Source organism: Poromitra crassiceps (assembly GCF_964638095.1).
Source record: "Poromitra crassiceps genome assembly, chromosome: 8".
Taxonomy (NCBI): Eukaryota; Metazoa; Chordata; class Actinopteri; order Beryciformes; family Melamphaidae; genus Poromitra; species Poromitra crassiceps.
Window position 1 is genome coordinate 28,581,507 of NC_139629.1, and position 22,766 is coordinate 28,604,272.

General features: G+C 45.1%; 1 protein-coding gene across 1 annotated transcript in view; it reads left to right on the forward strand.

Moving 5' to 3' along the window:
* The window catches only part of vav2 (vav 2 guanine nucleotide exchange factor), a gene marked incomplete at its 5' end in the record, with an annotated part of 379,801 nt that overhangs the window by 306,318 nt on the left and 50,717 nt on the right, over positions 1-22,766 (forward strand). Inside the window, 2 exons of the mRNA XM_083642062.1 lie at positions 9,797-9,865; positions 21,466-21,571. Coding sequence (XP_083498188.1) covers positions 9,797-9,865; positions 21,466-21,571 — 175 coding nt within the window. The remainder of the gene's footprint in view (positions 1-9,796; positions 9,866-21,465; positions 21,572-22,766) is intronic.

A 22,766-nucleotide genomic window follows, 5' to 3' on the forward strand; every position in this document is an offset into this window, starting at 1 on the left:
TTGTACCAAATCTCCCATTAATTTGAGAAAAGAAAAAAAAGCAGTGTTCCACCCTTAAGGTGCATTCACACCGAGATATTTATTTTTCGCTCTGTCGCTCAAGTCAACCCTTTGGAATCGCTCTGTCGCTCTGTTTAAATCGCTCATCAACAGGCACACGAAATGACGGACATGTGGGGGATATAACGTTACGCAATGTCATGCTGTTTGTCCACTACGAGCCACCGTCATTGTTTACAAGCTAAGCCCATCAGCGTGCACCTAATGCGAGCTGCATACCGGTAGTACAGACTTCACTTCATGTCAGCTGTCAGCCTGTCAATGCGGTTTGTTGCCACACAATAAACCAGCGGTTTGTTCCAAGCCAGAGTGATCCTTGACTCGCTCTCACACAGCAGCCAATCAGCATTGAACAGCGAGCGACTGATGCCAGCGTATTTTCGCTCGAGTTGGAATATTTCATCTTGAGCGACGAGCGTATTTTCTCCCTATCGCTCTGTCTCTGCCGCTCGGACGCCCAGCGATTATTCTCCCAGGCGAATATACGCTCAATCGCTCGTTTGCATTGACTTTGTATGTAAACTCGACGCCAGCGACCAACTTTAATAGGTCGGTGTGAACGCCCCTTTAGAGGGCGCTTATGCCAGATATGCTGCTGAAAAATGATACAAATGGTCAAATGGCAACAGTTTGGTGTCAAATGTGGAAATTTTGACCAGAATTCTTCACACATCACCCCCAAAGTCATATATATTGGTTAAAAGCTGAAAAAAAGTGTTTTGGGGGTTAGTTCTCCTTTAATTGATGGGAGATACATGTTAATTGATTGGCGATACATGTTAGCAAATTGAATCAGTAAATTCTTATAAGTACCTTGGTATCTGGTTAGACACCAGACTCTCCTTCCAGACTCATATTGAACATCTCACAAAGAAACTGAGGAGGAAGATCGTTTTTTTATATAGGAACAAATCTTGCTTTTCATTCAGTGCCAGAAAAACTGTTGTACAATCATTAATAATGTCGGTTTTTGATTATGGTGATGTTGTATACATGCATGCCTCATCTTCCATTTTGAAGTCCCTCGATGCTGTTTATCACAGTGCTCTGCGTTTTATCATAGGCGATGCTTTTCTTACACACCATTGTACTTTGTACGAAAAGGTGGGCTGGTCCTCCCTAATGGCTCGTAGAGAAAAACACTGTCTTTTATTTATTTACAAAGCTTTAATTGGGAAACTCCCGGCATATTTGTCCTCACTTCTCATTCATAACAGTGGAGGTTATCAAACTCGCTCACAGTCCTGTATTAGACTATCTATCCCACGTGTGAGGACTGAACAAGGAAAGAGTGCTTTTGCTTTCTATGCCCCCAACGGTTGGAATAGACTTCAGGACACTCTGAAAATAGAAGCATTGATCCCTCTTGTTTCCTTTAAAACTCTTTTAGAAGGTCTCCCACATAATGGGTGCTCTTGTTTTACTTGAAAGTGGGTTTTTCACCTATTCTTAATGTTGTTTTGATTGTCTGTCTGTAACTTGAAACCTTGTGTATGTGTTCCTCTGTACCAGGGCTCTCTTGAAAATGAGAGCTTGCTCTCAAGAGATATCCCTGTATAAATAAAGGTGAAAAAAAAAAAAAAAAAAAAAAAAAATTGATGGGTGATACATGTTAATTGATGGGCGATACATGTTAATTGATGGGAGATACATGTTAATTGATGGGCGATACATGTTAATTGATGGGAGATACATGTTAATTGATGGGCGATACATGTTAATTGATGGGCGATACATGTTAATTGATGGGAGATACATGTTAATTGATGGGCGATACATGTTAATTGATGGGCGATACATGTTAATTGATGGGCGATACATGTTAATTGATGGGAGATACATGTTAATTGATGGGCGATACATGTTAATTGATGGGAGATACATGTTAATTGATGGGTGATACATGTTAATTGATGGGAGATACATGTTAATTGATGGGAGATACATGTTAATTGATGGGATATACATGTTAATTGATGGGTGATACATGTTAATTGATGAGCGATACATGTTAATTGATGGGAGATACATGTTAATTGATGGGCGATACATGTTAATTGATGGGCGATACATGTTAATTGATGGGCGATACATGTTAATTGATGGGCGATACATGTTAATTGATGGGCGATACATGTTAATTGATGGGCGATACATGTTAATTGATGGGAGATACATGTTAATTGATGGGAGATACATGTTAATTGATGGGAGATACATGTTAATTGATGGGTGATACATGTTAATTGATGGGCGATACGGAGAAATGACGCACCTGTTCTATTTTTGACGGATCTTGCATCCGTCTGACAGATGACATGAGTGTGGGTCTGTTCTCAGCCGTACCGCATCTGTTCTGGAGGCGGTGTACATTAGCCCTTAAGGAGGCGGTGTACATTAGCCCTTAAGGAGGCTTGAATAGCCCAGAGAGCCCTTAACAAAGCTGCTGGGATGTTATTATAATAACCATACATTAATTACATAGCTGCATCATTAAGACAAATGAGAAGTGCAGGACTCAAGTACTGGACAGCGCTTTGGTCCGCAAAACAACTTTGAGATCATAATTAAATTTAATACATTTTTAGTAATTAAATATAATAACTAAATTTACCTAATTAAATTTAGCCCTGCCGGATTTAATATAGCTTATAATATAACATGCGTTTCATTGGAGAGTACCGTCAATGTGGGTGTGTAATTTGGCTCTGGAGGAAGAAATGCATTGTGTGTGATGCTCATATCAGCGAGTAAGACAGCAACATCAATCAGATGAGGCCGTTTGTGCACGATTAGCTCGATTAGCTCGATTAGCTCGGCACGTGAAAATACAGCCGTTTTAATGAAGTGAAAAGCATGCAGAGCTACACTATTTTAACCAGGAAAAATGACTAGAGTCAATTCATCTGAAGAAGACTGAAGCCGCAGAGTGTTTCCAGGAGTGTGTGTGTGTGTGTGTGTGTGTGTGTGTGTGTGTGTGTGTATGCGTGCGTGCGTGTGTGCGTGTGCGCGCGCTAGGGTAGGAAATTAACTTCTTCATTTAACCAGGGCTTTTCAACCCCCCTTGTGAAATATGTTTTGGCACATTTTGTATAATTTTCAGGGCAATTTGATCAAATGTTGTGAAATACCATACATTAGTTCTATGTTGCATGAAAGACCATTATTCAATGACTCTTATCTAAGCATATTTTCTTTCTAAAAGTAAGCAGAAATACTAAACAGCTTTCATTGAAACAACCTGGGGGCGTCTGGGTAGTGTAGAAGTAAATGCACTCGCCTACCACCGCCGAGACCCGGGTTCAACTCTCGGCAGCGGTACTTCCGGCTTGGTCAGACGTTCCTACAGACACAATTGGCCGTGTCTGCGGGTGGGAAGCTGGTGGGGTATGTATGTGTCCTGGTCACTGCACTACTAGCTCCTCTGTTTGGTCGGGGCGCCTGTTCGGGAGGGAGGGGAACTGGGGGAATAGCGTGATCCTCCACAAGCGCTACGTCCTGCCGGTGAAACCCCTCGCTATCAGGTGAAAATAAGCGGCTGGCGACTGCACATGTATCGGAGGAAGCATGTTCTAGTTTGCAGCTCTCCCCAGATCCCCACACGTCACGTGACGTTTCTTGCCCCGGAAGTAAAGACGGGGAGGAAATGGAAAATTCACGATCATATGGTCACTCATGATTCAGTAGGTCAGGGGTTGACTTGGTGGACTTGGGGAAACTCAATCAATTAATCAATCAATGAATTGATTGATTGGGAAACTCACTTCCGGGGCAAGAGACACTTCCGGGGCAAACTCACTTCCGGGACAAGAGACGTCACGTGACTGTTGAGCTCTATTGGGGAGAAAATGGGAGAAAAAGCTGATGAAAACAAAGACAAACATTGATTAACCTGACGCCACACTTCTGCATTGCAGCCACTGTTTTCATTACATTGAGTACACTGAGGCTAACACACACACACACACACACACACACACATCAGCACATCTGCACACGCACACAGCTGACATGATAATGTCTGTTTTTTACAGTCACTGGTGTGATATCCACAAACAGGTCACTGCTGTTCCCTCTTTACCAACACATGGTCACACCAAACATGTGTCAATTGATCCTATGTTGGGAATAACCGCAGAAAAAGGATTAGTTTAGCTCTTATAGAGTAAAGTGCTTTTATGGGAGATACAGCTGTGAATGTGTTCTCTGTCACGAGGCAGTCCAGATGATCTGCCAGCTCACTTCACAGCCAGCCTCAGGTGCTGCACGCGCACACGCGCACACACACACACACACACACACACACACACACACACACACACACACAAGCATTCACGCGCACACATGCACACACACACACACACACACACAAGCATTCACGCACACACACATTCACGCCAGGGCATGTCTCACAGACTCACTCTAGGCCAGGGATACTCAACTTGCTTTGCCCGGGAGCCACTTTCGTGAAATGATAGAAAGCGAGGGGCCAGTTAATAAACAAACGATATCAATTTTTCTGTAGCCGATTGTAGGTTTTTGGGGTGTCAGCCGGAGTTTAGTCTGACAATGTTGTGCACACCGGATAGTTAGTTAGGTTAAGTTAGTTAGGTTAAGTTAGGGGTGGCCAAACTTGTTTGGTTGTGGGCCGCATATAGAAAAATATAAGGAGTCGCGGGCCAAACAATATTAAGCGTGGCAGTTTTTGCGGCAAAACAAATTGGACCAGAAAACCCTTGTGCCATCAAAAATTTTATTTCTACCTAAATAAATATATGATATATATATATATATATATATATACATAGTTTATTGATGTGCTCACCTATTACCTATTACCTATTACCTATTACAATGGGTATTTCTGTATGTTTTCAAATTTTCTTTTCCTGTGCCAACAGGTTAAGACAGAGATAATTTAACATAACATTAGTATTAACTCATTGAATGCCATGGACGTCCTTCGACGTCCAATTAAATAGTGACGTAGAATGCCACGGACGTCCTTCGACGTCCAATGCGTTTTTTGACGGTGGGACGTCGATCAAAGCCTTCCGCAGCTCCTGTACAACTATAGAAGCTATTGGAGGTGTATAACCTATTTTACGGACTCATTAGGTGGCGACAGTGCTTGCTCGGTGCAGTCCAGATTAGAGACAGGTCCGAGAAACAGCCTAAAAGCCGTGGATCAAAGACAACCCGATGCATGCTCCCAGAGCCATTTGCTCTGTCGCGGGAGCTGACATTGGCTCCGAACAGGAGTCAATCCGCGCTCACAACTGAGCCCCTCTGTCCCTGTCTGTCTGTCTGTCTGTCTGTCTGTATAGTTTCTCCAACCGATTAGCAGACAGGAAAGCAGCCCCTGACGCCAAACCATTCAGCAATCCGGGTTGGCTCTTCCCTGCTGTGGCGCTGAGAGCCGACAGCAGCACACAAATGCAGCACTCCGAAAATATAATGGTTGCGTGAGGCTGTGTGCAGTGTGGGGAGGAGTTTACGGGGGGAGGGGGGGAGGGGGGTGGTGCCGGGTGGTGCACGCAGGGCATCACACAACAACTACGTCACTACATCAGAAAATATTATCTTCAGACTCAGTGAATGTGCTTGAAATGCTGCATTTCACAAAAGGCGGATTATCTCAGCTAATAATTTGAAAAGCCTGAAAACGCTGAAAACGACCTATCTTCTCCGGCTCATAACTAAAGAACGGAAAATGGTATCAATAAACTTTTTTTTGCTGATGATACAATAGAGCCAGCTCGTTCTTGTGCGTGTTCGGTGTTTACATAGTAATATCACACAATATTCTGTGGGCCTCGAGAAATCACTGAAAACGCTCTGAAAACTCTGGCACTGGGAGCATCCGTTCTCCAAAAGTGGCTGGCACTGAATGAGTTAAACATTAATTCAGTATTAAACATGTTTAAAAATAAATAACCCCAGGTCAGGGTACTCAAGTATAACCCATTTTCAATGGTTTTAAATTGAAAAAATGAAATGGGGGAATAATTTTTTTTATTTTTGTTTTTCTGTTTCTTTTTCTTTATTTTTTATTTTTTACGTTTTTTCCTGTTTTTGTTTTTAGCTACCCCCCCCCCCCCTAAATTCATGGCAGGCCGTTTAAAAACGTGCAGTGGGCCACAGTTGGCCCGCGGGCCGTAGTTTGGCCACCCCTGGGTTAAGTACATACATAAGTGCCTGGGTAGCAAGCAGACGGCGGTATTTGACAATTTAGCAGCTAAATCATAGATTATTGAAAGATATTCCATATTCCAGCCATGAAATGTTATAACAGAAGAGTATTGGCCAGAATGACATGAACATTTGGACACTTATTCAGCGGGTATCTTGCATGTTGCGTTCAGGTGCACTATAAAAAAAAACACACACAGCCCGCAAGTTGAGTATCACTGCTCTAGTCCTTCCTGACTGATTTAAAAATACATGATTCTTATGAGAATCTATGAGCAAGTGACAAATCATATCAAATCAGCTCAGACTCATATGAACTGGTTGTAGGCCTACTGTTGTCCAATGAGTGGTTTCATGTGTCTTTTTATGTATTTATTTATTTATTTTACTGTCCCATATAGGATTGTACTGCTCTCCCGGTCAAAACCTGGTCAAAACACAATAAAAACAATTGATTAATTTTGGTCCGTTTCTTTTCCTTAAAGGAGAACTTACCTCCAAAACACTTTTTTTCAGCTTTTAACCAATATATATGACTTTGGGGGTGATGTGTGAAGAATTCTGGTCAGAATTTCCACATTTGACACCAAACTGTTGCCATTTTACCATTTGTATCATTTTTCAGCAGCATATCTGGCATAAGCGCCCTCTAAGGGTCAAACACTGCTTTTTTTTTTTTTCTCAAATGAATGGGATATTTGGTACAACCTGACGTCAGGTTGTCCCCAAAGACTATGGGATTTCAAGATAATTACTCCACTACTCCCCCTGTACCCTTTCGGCTCCTCACAACTAAGCCTATTCCTATTGAAGTTTGCTCTTAAAATACTGAACCAAACGTCGTCAAAGTTGGCACATGTCTTAATTATAGTTAGTTTCCCGCTGAATGTGTCACTACTTTATTAATATCTTACCTGGATAAGCTCGAATGATGATGTTTATATTATCAGTCCGAGTTGGAAGCACTGTCTCAAGCCCAGGCAGGTGGGAGCGGGCAGGAGAGAGTCGTACTGTAACCTCATGGACGAGCCTCAAGCTCCGGGGGCGCGCGGCCGCGCGCAGCACAGTGCTCTGAGAGCAGAGAGAGCAGTCTGATATTTCCGCAAACAAATAGCGTCGCAGTTTAGCGCACATGTAAAATATAACGCTATACTACGACGTGACAACGTGACAAAGCTGGTCTAAACACATCGGCTACTATAAACGTCACTGTGTACAAGCAACGCCAACTTTTCAGGAAATGTCAGCAGAGTAGAGCGACTGGGGACTGGGGGGGGGGGGTTGACTCGCTGTGTGCGAGCACGAGCTGCTGTGTGCTCAGGCAGCGGGGACGCGCGGGCAGTGAGAGGCGGGGGCTTTGAAGAGGAGAAGAGCTCTGCGCTGCCTCTCCTGCGCCCTGAGAGGAAAAATGCTGCTGTCATGCTGTAACTTTCAACAAGAATCACGAAAAGCCCCAAAACGCAAATTAAAAACGGATTTCATTGCGCGGTTTATCTCTAGTTAGACGAGGGAATTACGTGGAGAAATCTCGCATTGTGTTACCCCAGAGCGAGAGGTTTGTCCTATTGTGGGTGTGCTGCTGTTAACGAGCCCATGTCACTTTGCTCTCGTAACGTAATTTGACACCCTGCCATAGAGATACATGCAGAAAAATAATTAAATTTCTAGTTCGCCACTGAATTACCAAATTGATATAACTTTCAACCATTTTCAGATTTTCTGTTTCCATACAGACCAACAGCGTTGGCTAGTTGTTGATATTTATAAAGATATTGCCCCTATCAAATAAATTATTTTTGAGGCAGTAGGCAAACTGTAATGGCGTCGATTTCCGAAAAAGAATCTTGACTTCAACACAGCCAAAGAGTCCAGTATAGACAAGAGCATATGTCATTTCTTGGTTTTTTCCATAGGTATTTTCAAATCACTGTTCTAATACATATCTAGGGGGTAAGTCCTCCTTTAAATTGAAAGTTTTTACTGTATTTTGTGTGGGCGATGTAGCCTTCCAACCTGATAACCAGTTGTATAATTTTACAAATGCATTGAGAAAATGCCCATTACTTAGCTCAATCCTCCTGTGTTTTGTATGGTTGAAGATATGTTTGTTGTTGTTGTTGTTGTTGTTGTTTTCACCGTTGTAATCTGCTCTTGTTGAAAACATGGCCGGCCAGCAGAGACCTCTTCCTGCGCTGCACAATAATATGAGTAGAAATCACATGTCAGTATCTCTCTCTGTCATCTCTAAACAGAGACAGTCTGTGTGGATGAGACACTTTCAACTGAATGGAGATTACCACACATGGATGGCAGTGTAATGAATGAAAATGATTTTTACTGCCTCAAATTGGCCGATAAATTGCCCATATATGGCATATATAATCATATATGGCATATATAATCAAAAATGGCTGACGGCAGGTTATTGTTCCGTTCATTTTCACCATCACATTTTAGATGAGGTCTTACTTCTCTAAAGTATGACCTTGCATTTGCACATCCTGCAGCACATTTTCCAGGTGGCGCGTTCCCAAACCAGCAGTATAAACGCAGTGTTGAGCCCATAAAACCATGCAACCAACCAGGATTGTTCATTCTCAGCCACTGAGTGGCCACAGAGAGCAGAGAGCGCACATTTCCCCTCCCTCAGCACGCTTTTTTCCCTCCTGTTAATATCACACATGAAGTGTTTCAGAGTCCCTGACAGAACAAAGATCAGAGAGAAATCCACCTCTTTAAGGAGCTCATTGATTAGTCATCCATTTAAAAACCCTGCTGCCACTTCCTGGGAGTATCCCATTTTCTGGGTGAAATAATTATAATAAAAAAAAAAATGTATATATATACACACACACACACATATATATATATATATATATATATATATATATATATATATATATATATATATATATATATATATATACACATACACACACACACACACACACACACACACACACACACACAGACACACACAGTATATATATACACATGTATATATATCAGGATGAATCATTCAGATTGTCGTATGACATAACGTTTTTCTTTTCTTTTTTTAAAGGTGTGAAGGTAACTCACTGAGTGACTTACCAATGTTGTTGGAAGAGATGAAGTGCTCACTGCTCACACATTACGAGATAATGTCACTGCTGAGGAAAAAAATCGCCCGGTATTGAAACTGCCTCAAAACCCTTGATACAATCTGAACCAAAAATGGCACAGCTTTTTTGAGTGTGAAGATACAGTACGAGGTTTCCATCTGTCAGCAGCGGTGTGTTGATGTGTTTTGACACTGTGGTGTGTGAGGGACAGCCCTGAATACTTCCTGCTGCTGTGTGAGGGAGCTGAGCTTCAGCACTGAATGTGTCCTGCTGCTGTGTGAGGGAGCTGAGAGTGACAATGTGACAGATAACACGATTTATCCACCTGGGACGCACGCGGCTGGATTGATGGTGTGTTTTGTACCCTCTCTCACTCTGTGTGTGTGTGTGTGTGTGTGTGTGTGTGTGTGTGTGTGTGTGTGTGTGTGTGTGTGTTCTAGGCCCTTTCCATCGGAGGACACAGCTCTGAATGAGGATGATGTGTACCGAAGCCTTGAGGAGCTGGCAGAGTAAGTATGCATTCCACCTGGCCTTGGTCAACACGCACACGCACACGCACACACACACACACACGCACACACACGCACACACACACACACACACACACACACACACACACACACACACACACATACTTACACACACACATACACACACACGCACACACACACACACACACACACACACACGAGATGTAAAACATCACATCACATACTGTATGCAACACCTCTCGAGATGCTTTCACAGATTGATCCCTGATTCCGTTTCCGTCCCGACAATCAGCAGATATCTGGAAATCAGAGTCTTGGCAGGAACTGAAGGTCGGTGCAGAATATGTGATCATGTGACCTGTGCACAGGTCACATGATGGTTCAGGAGGGTTACGATGTGAGCTGTGCACAGGTCACATGGTAACCCTCCTGATCATGTGAGCTGTGCACAGGTCACATGGTAACCCTCCTGATCATGTGAGCTGTGCACAGGTCACATGGTAACCCTCCTGATCATGTGACCTGTGCACAGGTCACATGGTAACCCTCCTGAACCGTTCCAAGATGCATCGGAGCTGCCCCGGTTATTTCTAACCTCTGTGATATTAGCGAGTATCTGCACGGCGACGTCACAGCATTCACATAACATTGGATAAAGCTACTTTAACATCCCGCCCCGGAGAGCTGACCATATTGCCCACCAACGGTAAACCATTTTAGCACTTTTAGCACCGAGCTAGTGACATAGTGTACCAACGTAGTAACACACGGATCTTAACACTGACAGCCCACCTTGCCTATATCTCTGTCTCCTGTCCTCATCCAGACTCATCTGCCCTTGCACTTTTCTTTGGTAAACCAACCATTGCACACTAGTGCACACTACTACACACTAGTGCACACTAGTGCACACACCAACACAGCTGTTCCGCCTCCATGTTTGTAAACACCTGCCCCTCCATGATCACATGACTTCTCACATAGGCTACAGCAGCTGGGTGTGATCATGTTAATAATATCTTGTCGTGTGATGAGGCACCTTCATGTTCTTCTAAACTTGTCGTGAGCTTGTTTGTGACTTGAGAGAAGATGAATAAAATGTCTCCTCATGTGCGTGATGCACATTTTCAAACTCCTGTCATCTGAGCCCAGCTTCTCTGCCCGTTGCCATGGTGACACCATCAGCACCCTGGCCTTCGTCTTGGCCTCCTTGCTGCCTGGTTCGTTGGGTCGGGTGGCGGGTGGGTGGTGTGAAAGAGTCAGTGTCTCCAGCTGTGACAGCAGCCGCTCCTCTCTGATGAATGGAGAATAATTAGGTGGCGCTGTGAGATAGGTGTCATTCATCATAGGAGGAGGAGGGCGTGTGAGCTGGAGATATATGCCCACTGAATACATGATGGTGTGTTCTCTGCTCTCGCACCAGCCAAGCAGGCTAATACTGGATTAGAGGGAAGCTTAACCCATTGATACCTGATGCAGCATTTGTGTGCGTATCCCTTTAAGACCGCGAACGGTCTTAAAGGGATACACACACAAATGAGGGATATACATGCAAATGCTGCATCAGGTATCAATGGGTTAACCCCACATACATACAGCCAGTGATGGGCAAGCTACTTGGAAAATGTAGTAAGCTAAGCTATCAGTTACTCCAGATTAAATATAGCTAAACTACAAATGTAGCAAGCTAAGCTACGAGCAACATGGCAAAAGCAGCTTGCTACATCAAAGCTACTGTTTTTCTCACATACTGTATAATCAACTTCATGTCAAAGAACAACTTTCCACCAAACAAATAGGCAGGCAAAAAAAAAATCAAATTTTGATTGTTTATTTAAAACACACTGAAACTCTCACTGGCACAATATTCAAAAACAGACAATAAAACCTGAACATCATCTTCATCACTGCCAATGGCTCCCTCTGGCTCTACCATTTTTCAAAGTTCGTTGCTGATGTGACTTTGCCACATTTTGCCCTACCCTTAACCAATCGTCAGTCTTCATTGCCTAATAGTCTAGAGAAAATAAGGTTTGACCTTAAACTAATTGCAACATAATTTATTTTCACATTTTTATGTTTATTTTGATACCCGAAACACTGTGGAAGTATGTTAAAATGACGTTTTTTTAAATGGCTGCCATTATTAAAATTGTGGCCATATTTTGACTCCAATTACAAATTTGGTGTCTATTTCCACATTTTTGGGGGCAAGGAATCCACAGAAATGGTTGTTGAGTCTCTAAGTAGAACAGATTTTTTTCCTCATGTAGTATGAAGTATGTACGGTAGTCGTAATACAACATGGAATTTCTCGCAATGTTAGCTACAACTTCGTATTTGTTAATCATACACATTTTGAGTGATACCCTTGAGCATATTGAAGTGCTTGCCATTGGAAAAAAAAAGTTTGTTGTTTCATATTTCCAATTAAAAAAGTGTTACGGTAATGAATTTATTCCCTCAGTGTCTCTAAAAGTGTCTGGAAATACATAAAAAATGAGCACATCTATCTATCTAAGGGAGCTAGGGCTCTGTCTGTTTGTCTGTCTGTCCCACTGATGACATCATCAGTGATGTCATAAATCCACTCACTCTCACACATACACAAAGTCTCAGTGATGTCATCAGTGATGTCATAAATTGTGACATCATCAGTGATGTCAGAGGCATTGTGATATCAGTCATGTCATAAGAGGTTGTGATGTCATCAGTGATGTCATAAAAGCGTTGTGACATCATCAGTGATGTCACTTGAGCAATTGTGATGTCATCAGTGATGTCATAAATCCTTCCTGGCTGAGGCTATATAAGTGGTGGAAAACACAGCATACAAGTCAGTGTGGTACAGTGACACATCTGAAGGAATGGCTGTTCAAGCAGAGCATGTTGACACGCGGCTCTATGATGCCGTCAGGGCAGGAAACCTGGACACACTGAGGAGCCTGATGCAGGAAGACCACTTCAGAAGGCTGATCAATGAGCTGTGTTTTTATAGGTGGACCCCTCTGGTGCTCGCAGCCCGGTCGGGTCATGCTGCCTGTGTGGACTACCTGATCACACAGGGAGCACAGGTAGACCTAGCTGATGCGAATAACTGGCCACCTCTCTGCTATGCCGTGTGCTACGGTCACCTGGACTGTGTCCGGATCCTCCTGGAGGCCGGGGCCGACCCTATCAGAACCATACACGGCTCATACACCGCTCTCTACATCAGTGCTGTACTCAAGTACCTGGACTGCTTCCACCTGCTGCTCCAGGCTGCTGGAGTTCTGACCCGTGATGTGGCTTCTCACCTGCTGGAGGAGGTGCTGCTTACCAGGTGCAACACGGCCTTCGTCCAGCTGCTGCTAGACCACGGTGCTGACCCGGCCCTGGTGACCACAGAGCAGGAACAGCTGGCGGATCCTGAGGCTCTCAGGGTCTTTCTGGAGGCCAAGAGATGTCCTCCCAGTCTGGCCCACGTGTGTCGGATCCAGATCCGCCAAGTGCTGGGCACACATCGCCTAAACCAAGTCCACTCCCTACCACTAACACCAGTGATGAAGGACTTTGTGCTCCACCAAAACTGACTTGAAGGACTGTCAGTTTATTTATTTTCATTTATAGATTTAGTTCTTCAGTGACTGTTTCAAACAACTCCAGGAGCAGATATATACCAGCTATACCTAATGATGTGATGTCACTTGAGCAATGACATCAGTGATGATGTCATCAGTGATTATGTCATCAATGATGTAACAAGTGCACTGTATGTTTAATTTTATGTATCACATGATGTGTCAGGTGACCCCTGCGAGGGTACTTAAGGGGTGTGTCCCTACACTATATTCATGTCTGAGGAAGGGCTTTGCCCGAAACGTCACATTATTTTTGTGGTCAAATAAATATTTGGGAGCAGCTGCCAGTGTGCGGACTCTTATTTTTGTATTACATATGTCATCAATGATGTCATCCTTCCTGGCTGAGCAGACTGGGTGGGTGATGTCATAGTTGTTGCTGTCATGTCATCGGTAATGTCATACATGCCAAAGTATAAATAAGCAATTTTTCAGTCCATCTCTGTCTGCCTCCACTGTCCCTACTCTCTCCGCTTCTATGTTCAACTGCCATGTACTTAACCTGCTGCCTTCTGCCCCAGCCCTGTCATGAACGGCAGTGTTCTAATCTAAGCAGACTGGATTGCATGCAGCAGATCATAGAAAGCTCATCCATAAGAGACGAGACTTGACTTGGACTTGTGACTAAAGACTTGTCGACGCAACTTGGACTATAGCTAAAAGACTTGAGACTTGCCCGGCCACGACCCCTTGCTGCGCAGCAGCTATAATTTATGTTTTGTTTTGTTATGTTACAGTATGTTTGGTAGGGCTTTTCCCTAGCCCCGCCCCTTTCCTGACCACACCCCCTCCCACCTCCCACATACACTCCCCCCCGATACACCTGTCCATGCCCCCTACCCACCTCTCGAATCCAGACTCTCTACGACCTTCCTATCCCTAGCCCCGCCCCCTTTACCAGAACATACTGCGTGTTGCGCATAGAGAGATACCAAAAGAGAGACACATACTAAGATAAGATAAGATAAGATAAGATAATCCTTTATTCGTCCCACAAGGGGAAATTTCAGTGCTACAGCAGCAAGTGGACAGGGTTAAAAAAAGAGACAGCAACATAATAGCACGTATGCTCAACAATAATAAAAAACTGAATATAGCAATTACACAACTAAGAATTGCATTAAAAGCACAGAAATTACATTAAAGTGCTAGATAAAAGTGCATTTAGCAGCCATTTAGCAGCAATTTAAAAACCATTGTTCAGTGTACAGAATTAAAAAGTCTGACAGCCGCTGGGAGGAAAGAACTCCGAAAACGCTCCCTCACACACTTTGGATGAACTAGTCTGTTGGTGGTGAGGGAGCTCTCCAGGGCTGTCACAGTGTCGTGCAGAGGATGGGAGTTGTTCTCCATCAGAGAGGCCAGCTTTGCTCTCATCCGCTGCACACCCACCACCTCCACTGAGTCCAGGCGGCAGCCTAGGACAGAGCTGGCCTTTCGGATCAGCTTATCCAGCCTCTTCCTGTCCGTGGCTGAGATGCTGCTGCCCCAACAGGCCACGCCATAAAAGAGGGCAGAGGCCACCACTGTGTCATAGAAAGACCTCAGCAGTGCCCCCTGCACCCCAAATGACCTCAGCCTCCTCAGTAGGTACAGCCTACTCTGTCCTTTCTTATAAAGTGCCATAGTATTGTCTGACCAGTCCAGTTTATTGTTCAGGTGAACACCCAGGTACTTGTAGGATGTTACCCTCTCAATGTCTTTTCCCTGGATGTTCACCAGAGTTGGGGGTGGGGACCACGCCTGCGGAAATCCACCACCAGCTCCTTGGTCTTCCCTGCGTTGAGCTGGAGGTGGTTCCGCAGGCACCAGTCCACAAAGTCCTGTATCAGTCCTCTGTACTCTGCGTCGTCGTCTCCAGTGATGAGACTGCGTGTTGCACATAGAGAGATACCAAAAGAGAGACACACCGATTTTGCGAAAAACCGATAACAACCGGCGAGGTCAGTGAACTTAGCTTTTAATTAACATCGCCTCTGATCCTACTGTGTTCTTTATTCTTCTGTTCAGTGTGCGCTTGTTATTTTATAAGTTGATCATTTTGGAATTGTTGTTGAAATTGACAGAGGGTCTGTCCTATGCTGGACGATTTTTTGATTCGGAAATCTTAATGTAACACAGTGGTTTTAATCCATTGAACGTATTTGATGTAATACACCTGGAATTACATTCTACAGTATGTATGAATAGTGCTATGGAAATGAACGTAACCTTAATTTTACTGGAAAACGAGAAGAAACTCTAGGTCACCGAAAGAAAATGACATATGGCTCCTGACCATTTTTCATCGAGCCTGTGATTCATTTCATATTGGGCTAGTGTTAGTAGTAGTATCACTCAATCACACAATTTGACCTCTAACCTCTAACCTCCGAACTCTCCTCTATCCAATAACAGGATTTTTGCCCTCTGCTTTGATCAGTGAATGTGTTTTGTGTAGCGGTCAGCTAGCTGCTGCTGTAGCACGCTGCTCTCTGTGTGACCTGTAGGTGCACAGGGCCGCGCCTTATTGAATCAGTGCAGCACGCCTCCTCTTGACCTTCTCCAGGAACATATATGCATTTGATTCTCATCAGCGGGCACTGCAGACACATAATTGATTCATCAGCAGGTCCTGCGCCTAATGCAGTTGGACACACTTAAGCTAGCAATAACCCTGCACTCAAACACTTATTAATTAGCCTGAAATATTGATGCACGGATGATTTACGACGAGCGCATGACCGACTTTGTGTGAGCGAGGGAGAGGACGATGAGCAGATTCCACCGCAGTTAGAAATATTTAAAGATGGCCGACGTGTCGGGTATTTGACGTGAAGTCTTGTCGATGGCTGGTCACACTTGTGCAGCTTGGGAGCAGCTTTGCCTGCGTGAGAGATGTCATTTGTGAGGGGTTGAGTAGAGGTGACTTACCTTGAGGATTTCCATATTTACAGAATCACGTCGGAGGGACTCATGTCAGAAGATGCAGATTGGAGCCTGTGGCCGTCGGTGGAAAGCATCACTGCTGAATGAATGGAGGCGAACATCCTGTGGTACAGTAGAGGCAGACACGAACACGTGCATGTAAAGCACGCTGTGATTTGCATTCTGCCACACTGCCTCTGTTGGTGGAAGTGTGCGTGTTCGGCCTGGCTCTACCTAATTGAGGTCTGGTGGGTTAATATGGTGAACCTGGGCCACGCCTCCTCCCTCCTCTGGGCCACGCCTCCTCCCTCTGGGCCACGCCTCCTCCCTCTGGCTGTGTGATGTCACCTCGTCACCTCCATCCTGGATCTGACAGAGCATGACATGGGGGTGGACGGGCCACCGTTGCTCAGGGACTTGTCCCTCTGTGGACGAGCCGTAGATTACCATTGTGAAGCAAATAGTGTCACAACCATGTATGTCACTCTTCTTCTGCACTTTATTAGGCTCCATTAAGCCCGTGGGCAGCTTGAGGTCAAAGGTCAATAGCTTGAACATGGACGTGTCTAAGTGTAGGTATATCCTCAGATCCATCTACTGCACACGAATGTATAGAGTTAGAGATGGGCAACGGTTTAAGCTCCATATTTCATTAGTAATGAGATGTGGTCCTTTCTGCAGCCCTGTAGTGCTGTAGAAGCGTGATTTCTAACCCCACATAGGATAAGCAATAACCACGCCCTGTGGCGCCGGGATTGGCCAGGAGCAACACTGGAGGGCACGCAGCCCAGCGATTTCATGAACCAACTGAATAGCTCTTGAGAATGGACAGCGATTTCGAGAGTGGACATTGAGAGCGGACATTGAAATTAATTATTGTCACCTACCTTCCTTAGCATAGTAATAATAATAATAAGCATAATACTTGTAATCTACACAATGTACACAATCTACAAAAACATGCAATAATATAAACGGTGTTGTGTTCACGTTCATAGCTCATATAATATAATGTATCATATCGTTAATTTCAAGCTCAATTCTTACCCAGAGAAAAGGTACAGCACTGAAAATGTAACAAGCAATAGTTTTTTAAACATCTTTATTTTAAAAGATGAAAAAACCCAGGTGCTTTAGTCCCAAGCTTCAATGCTCCTGGCCAATCCCGGCGCCACAGGGCGTGGTTATTGCTTATCCTATGTGGGGTTAGAAATCACGCACTGTAGAAACATCTACAATGTGTCTGTCTCACTCTCTTTCCCTTTCATCCTTGTATCTATCCAGTGTGCTACATGTAGCCTTAAGTTCCTTTCACACCGGGGGGCATTTTTGTGCGATGAATTTACACTTCAATATTTTTCGAACCGATATCTCGTTTCGATGAGTGTTGGAGACGAGTAGCTACAGTAGGCTATTACCGATTCTTTGTAATCTGTGGTTGGCCATTTTGATTGGTCTGTCACATTGAGCTAAACTCTACTGTAGCCTTTACTCCCAGATGATAAGCAGTGGGTTCTAGTCATTGTTCCAGCCTTGTGATTCTGCTGTAAGGAAGGGATCTCGATTTCGCCAGGGTTTTATGCTTCTATGTTCTTATGATGTTATGGTTTTATGGTTCTATGCTTTTATATATTTTATTATTTTATTATTTACATGATAGTGCAATAAGGGTCAGTGTAATATGGGCGGGTGCAATTCTTCTTGCCTAAACAGGCACCGCCTGTTCCAGCCGGGTTCTGTGCAATAATATAGTGTATTATATATATATAACACCCTGGGCCTCCTCTGGCCTGTCAGGGTATAACACCCTGGGCCTCCTCTGGCCCTGGGCCTCCTCTGGTCTGTCAGTGTGTAACACCCTGGGCCTCCTCTGGCCTGTCAGGGTATAACACCCTGGGCCTCCTCTGGCCCTGGGCCTCCTCTGGCCTGTCAGGGTATAACACCCTGGGCCTCCTCTGGCCTGTCAGGGTATAACACCCTGGGCCTCCTCTGGCCCTGGGCCTCCTCTGGCCTGTCAGGGTGTAGCACCCTGGGCCTCCTCTGGCCTGTCAGGGTGTAACACCCTGGGCCTCCTCTGGCCTGTCAGGGTGTAACACCCTGGGCCTCCTCTGGTCTGTCAGGGTGTAACACCCTGGGCCTCCTCTGGCCTGTCAGGGTGTAACACCCTGGGCCTCCTCTGGCCTGTCAGGGTGTAACACCCTGGGCCTCCTCTGGCCTGTCAGTGTGTTACACCCTGGGCCTCTTCTGGTCTGTCAGTGTGTAACACCCTGGGCCTCCTCTGGTCTGTCAGGGTGTAACACCCTGGGCCTCCTCTGGTCTGTCAGGGTGTAACACCCTGGGCCTCCTCTGGTCTGTCAGTGTGTAACACCCTGGGCCTCCTCTGTTCTGTCAGGGTGTAACACCCTGGGCCTCCTCTGGTCTGTCAGTGTGTAACACCCTGGGCCTCCTCTGGTCTGTCAGTGTGTAACACCCTGGGCCTCCTCTGGCCTGTCAGTGTGTAACACCCTGGGCCTCCTCTGGTCTGTCAGTGTGTAACACCCTGGGCCTCCTCTGGTCTGTCAGTGTGTAACACCCTGGGCCTCCTCTGGTCTGTCAGTGTGTAACACCCTGGGCCTCCTCTGGTCTGTCAGTGTGTAACACCCTGGGCCTCCTCTGTTCTGTCAGTGTGTAACACCCTGGGCCTCCTCTGGTCTGTCAGGGTGTAACACCCTGGGCCTCCTCTGGCCTGTCAGGGTGTAACACCCTGGGCCTCCTCTGGCCTGTCAGGGTGTAACACCCTGGGCCTCCTCTGGCCTGTCAGGGTGTAACACCCTGGGCCTCCTCTGGCCTGTCAGGGTGTAACACCCTGGGCCTCCTCTGGCCTGTCAGGGTGTAACACCCTGGGCCTCCTCTGGCCTGTCAGGGTGTAACACCCTGGGCCTCCTCTGGCCTGTCAGGGTGTAACACCCTGGGCCTCCTCTGGCCTGTCAGGGTGTAACACCCTGGGCCTCCTCTGGCCTGTCAGGGTGTAATCAGACAGAAAATTAGACCCCATTCACCAGACCTCAGTGCTCCGCTCCGACTCTGTAGCCCACTGATGCTCAAACACACACTCACATCAATGTGTGTACACTGTAGATGCACACATACTAACATGCACACATTGACAAGTACACACACACACACACACACACACACACACACACACACACACACACACACATGTACACAGAAATGCATTTATATGATTTGTTTATGTCCACCACCCAAGCCCACGAGACAAAGGGAGATAAATAGTTTCAGTCTTGACAGTTTTACAAGACCGGCGGCCAGAAACATGTCTCTCTGACTCTCTGTTTCTGTCTAATAGCACGTACACACACACACACACACACACACACACACACACACACACACACACACACACACACAAACAAATCACAGTGAAATCTGCAGCATATGAAGTGTTAATTTCTCCCAGCACGCACTGTGTGATTCATGATGTTATGTGAAGCTCCTACATGTTCTCCGTGCAGCAGGACTTTGAGGCGACATTAATCAGTGAAGTCACAGATGTGCTTACTTACACAATACTTCTGCTTTCCAGGAGACGATCATCTGGGATCTTTTGACATATGGACTTTTGAATTGAATGTAGCAGAATTGCAAACTGGATATGATACTCATACATTTTGACTTTATTATCATCATATACCATTTGGTAAAAGGCAGTGCTGCTCACACTGGATTCCACCTCTCCTCCTCCTCCTCCTCCTCCATGCTCTCCCTCAGGAGGATGCATCTCTCAGATCTCCACACAGGTCGTTCTCAAACTCGATCTCAACTCGCCCTCACTCATCTCATCCTCGTCTCCCAGGGTTTAGAGCAGAGTCTGTCCCCAAAACCTCCCTCCCATCCAACTCCCCAGTCTCTGCTGAAGACACACAGCGAGTCTCAGAAGACTCTCCCAGGTCAGAGCGGAGACAGTGATGGAGCTGCCAGGCGTCCTCCTCCACACAGCCTCGTCAGTATTCAGCGTGTGCCACTTGTGTTTAATGAAGGAGGAAGAAGCACATAGCTAAGAGTGAACCAAGCCACCACCTCAATGAAGACTTCAAACAGCCCTGATGCCACGCAGGCAGGCAGGCAGGCAGGAGGACCATGCTGAATATGTGATTGAGGCAGGCAGGCAGGAGGACCATGCTGAATATGGGATTGAGGCCAGAGCTTCCTCATAACTTTTTATCCCTCATTCGCACACACAGTGAAAAGTATAGGAACACTTCAGCTGTGATGGTCAACTCAAAGTCACATGCAGTCTGGCTACAGGAGTGACAACTTGACTTTGTTTCTGTGTTCACCTGCCATTCCTGCTCAGGTGTGTGACTCATACTGTGCTGTTATCAGGCTATGGGTTTTTGAATATTGTTTCATTTGATATGAGAGAGAGAGAGAGAGAGAGAGAGAGAGAGAGAGAGACAGAGACAGAGACAGGCAAATGAAGTGCAGATCTGAAAAGCAGGTAAACACCTGTGGGATTATAGTCAGAACGTTGCTAAAAGATGGAGAGAGCTGGAGTTCTTGAGCTGAACTAGTGTACGTTTAAATGTACAGTGTGTAATTAGCCGCTGTCATGAAGAACATAGCCAAATTAACCCAACTGAGAGCAGCAAAAATGAAGTTAGTTTTAGGTTGGATATTCGACATTCTACAGTGAATGTCTGTTGAACATCCAAACCTAAAACTAACTTCGCCACGGTGCAAAAGCGCCTCTCTTCAAATTCAGCGTCTGTTTTGGTCAAAGAAATCGGAGGTACGCGGTTGTCCGCACGGCGCCTTAGCGTACGTACATGTACGCCCTCTGATGACGAAATTGACGAACATGCGGACCCCCGCGGACTCGTGGACACTGAGAGGAGAACTGCTCTAGCTGGCTACCTGGCTGCTTCCACAGCAGTCTACAGAGGCCATATTATTATTAGCCCACTCAGCTCAAAAGATTCATCCTTTTATCTTTTGAAGATCTGCTCTAGATGAGGCTGTTTATCTAACCTGCGTATTGTGTGTGTGTGTGTGTGTGCGTGTGTGTGTGTCTGTGTGTGTGTTCCCCAGTGAGCATGACTTGGGCGAGGATGACATCTACGATTGTGTGCCGTGTGAGGACGATGGGGACGATATCTACGAGGACATCATCAAGGTGGAAGTACGACAGCCCATGGTGAGAACAAGCCGTGTGTCTCTGTGTCACGTCTCCACGCCGTGCTCTCTGCCCTCGTACGCTCGTGTGAATTAGACTGCCTGCATCAGTCTTAGATCGACCGTGATGGCTTTGATCCATGTGAATGAGAAGGTTAATGGAAAGGTTAAGGGCTTTTCACCAGGACGGATGCATTGAACTGTGCTGTAGAGTGGTGCTTCTCAACGGGCTGTCCGGGGACCACCGGGGGGGTCGAGGTGGTCCACAGCAGGAGTCCACACAATTACAGAAGGACTATGTTGATGGTAGTTTCACTGTTATCTCTCTACCTACAGTACAGGTAGTTATGGAATTCTGGACAAAATCATATATCTCATGATACAAATATTTAGAGAATTGAGTCAAAGAGAAAAACATATATCATCAAATTGGGGGTCTGTGGCTCTAATGTCTACTTATACGGGTCCTTGGTTAGAAAACGGTTGAGAATCGGTGCAATAGGGGATACCATACCACCCGTAACACACACATACACACATATCTCCACTTACTCTCAAACACATTTGATTATTAATATATGACGGGTGGCCAAGCCATGAATTTAGAAAAAAAATAATATATATTCTAAAAACTCAAACGGAAAAAGAAATGGAAAAACGGAAAAAAACAAAACGTAAAAACATTTTTTTTATTTAAAACCATTGAAAATGGGTTATACTTGAGTACCCTGACCTGGTCTATTTATTTATTTGTCAGCTTTTTTTTAAACATGTTTAATACTGAATGTTATCTCTGTCTTAACCTGTTGGCACAGGAAAAGACCATTTGAAAACATACAGAAATACCCATTGTAATAGGTGAGCAGCACATCAATAAACTATGTGTCATATATTTATTTAGGTAGAAATTAAGTTTTTTTATGGCACAAGGGTTTTCTGGTCTAATTTCCCCCCCGCTTTCAGTCTAAACAGGTTGAAAACTACCGCGCTTAATATTGTTTGGCCCGTGACTTTTCTGTATGCGGCCCACAACCAAAAGAGTTTGGCCACCCCTGATATATGATATATGATATATATGATATCTGTATGTGAATGCACGTATTTTTGTGCTTGGTATTGTTTCTAGTTGTCTGTCGCTGCATGACGGCATCTCCTCCTTCTAACCTCTGAGCAGTCTACCCTCATCTCCTCCCTCTAACCTCTGAGCAGTCTACCCT